The following is a 2,175-nucleotide window of genomic DNA, read 5'->3' on the forward strand; positions in this document are numbered from 1 at the left end:
AGCACTTGTATGTGATCCGAACACTATCACTGAGAGCGTTCCGGTGATTCTGGTGGAACGGAAGATTGCCATCCCACACGTCTGCCGAGCCAAGACCTATCCTGCGAACCTTTGCCGGAGGGCCAGAGTCCTCGTCGGCGGCAGCGTCGAGTCCAGAAGCCGTGTGTGGTGAAGCTTGCGGCATGTCGTCCAAGACACTCTGCATTTCCTCGCGCTGCTGGGGGTAATCATCCGGGCTCCTGCTAAACCGGATGTGCTTGCCCCTGATGCGACAGTACTCGTCGTTGTCCGCAATAATTCCAAAGAGTTTGCTCATGTCCTCGTAGACCTTCTCGGTGACCGCGGTGTCGAATGGAATTGGACCTGGCCTTCGTTCCACCTCGGCGTAACGAGACACCAGCAGTTCGCAGAACGCTTCGAGAACTAGACAGATCTTCTGAAGTTGTGGATGCAATCCAGGAAGTTGTTCGCTGAAGACGGTCGACGTGCTGACGACCTGATACCTGAATATCTGGCTGTTGAACAGTTTGGCAGCGACCGCTTTGCGGCGCTTCATGTAGTCGATCCACTGTTCATCCGCCGTGTACGGATCTGCGAACCGCTTGAAGATAGAGCAGAAGAGGACGTAGAGACCTAGCCAGAGGACGAACTCGAGGTCATGCAGAGGATTATGCCTGAAAGGCCTCTGTCGAACGACTCTTACCGCTGGTCTAGGGCCAAGAACATGGACGGGAAAGGAGTCCGACTGCGCATTATCCTCTGCGTTGTCGTCCTGATCGCTTCTTCTTCTTTTGGCCGCCGCCTTCTTGTCCAGTGGCCCGGCTTCTTCTGTGCCAACAGTATCTTCCTCTAAGATAGTCCGTAGAATCCCGTGACTAGCGCGACCATGGAGATATGTCCCGGCCTCCACCTCAACGGCCATGAAGAATGCAGTGCCCTAAAACAGTCTATTGTTAGCGATTCTTAACACAATGAACCCGAGGGTATACCGTTCGCAAATCATGCGTTCTACGATCAGTTTCGGCTTTCGCGTACTCCAGGTCTGCTAGCTTGGCGACATCGTCGACAATAAGAATATTGCCGACGCTGATATCCCGATGCACCCAGCCACAGCTGTGTAGGGCTCTGAGAGCTATAAGAGAAGTCACAGGCAAACGAAGTCGTGAGGCGAAGACGAACATACCTTCAACCACTTCCTGCAAAATCCCGAACGCGAAGGAGACTGTCCCCGATTCCATGATGGTCGTTCCAACTTCCTCGAAGATGATACGGTGGTGTACCTTCCGGTGATACGCGAAGTGCTTCCCGATCTCATCGGACGGCCGAGGCATCGCTCCCTGGAGAGGGTGGTCTTCATGCACAGTCTTCTTCGCCTCCAGGTCTTTCTTAACCTCTAGCGTCTCGCCATAAGGGGGTGCCTCTCCACGACATATGACAGCAAGCGTATCGTCCACGTTGCCTTCGACCAGGACGTCGCAGGCTGCGTGCACAGTCAACATGTGCTTCTTCAGTGTCTCGACCTGGCCACTCTTCTCTGCAGCGTCCAAGATCTTCTCGTGGATCACTTCTTCGCGGTCGCGATCGTAGTCGGGCCAACCGTCCTTGAGCACCATACACGGCCCTATCTCCACTCCTCCAGGCCCATCCAACTCCTTGACCTCCCACACTCGCGTGCCACGGCCACGGATGGACTCGGCCCCAATGGCTGAGATCAGACGCTGCGTCCGGTACCACTTGCCGCCGACTTCTATCTCGTATGGTACATCGCTCTCACCCTCTCCAGGCGGCAGTCGCACGATCGTCTCGTCGAATCCCAGTGCATGCCGCTCCGCATACAGAATGCGCAGGAAAAATCCAGCGACGCGCCCGATGGCCTGGACGTGAATGAACAACAGTTATCAGAGACCACTTGGGGAGACCGCTCACCGTTGTGAAATCGTTCTCGGGATACGAAGCTAGCACGACCTGGCGACTGGCGAACCACAGCCGCATACGCGTATTCTCAATCGTGAACCCGAATACGAATCTACGTCTTGCGTCCTCGCGCATAGCGTGTGTTAGCGACCATAAGATCTGACTGGCGTTCTGAGAGCATATCAGTATCCTGAACAGTTGCGTATCGTGCAAAGACATACTGCATTCAGGTCTGACACGTCGTCTCCCTTCTTGTACTCA

The 2,175-nt window shown here is 54.9% G+C and overlaps 1 protein-coding gene across 1 annotated transcript; it reads right to left on the reverse strand.

Annotated features, from left to right (window-relative positions):
- Positions 1 to 373: 373 nt before the first annotated feature.
- PHACADRAFT_77345 (uncharacterized protein) lies at positions 374 to 2,091 on the reverse strand (the record flags this gene model as incomplete). Its single annotated transcript, XM_007402917.1, has 4 exons — positions 374 to 937; positions 990 to 1,132; positions 1,184 to 1,874; positions 1,966 to 2,091. Coding segments are annotated over 4 exons (1,524 nt in total), but the record flags the coding sequence as incomplete, so codon positions are not given.
- Positions 2,092 to 2,175: the final 84 nt, after the last annotated feature.

Source organism: Phanerochaete carnosa (assembly GCF_000300595.1).
Source record: "Phanerochaete carnosa HHB-10118-sp unplaced genomic scaffold PHACAscaffold_554, whole genome shotgun sequence".
Lineage (NCBI taxonomy): Eukaryota > Fungi > Basidiomycota > Agaricomycetes > Polyporales > Phanerochaetaceae > Phanerochaete > Phanerochaete carnosa.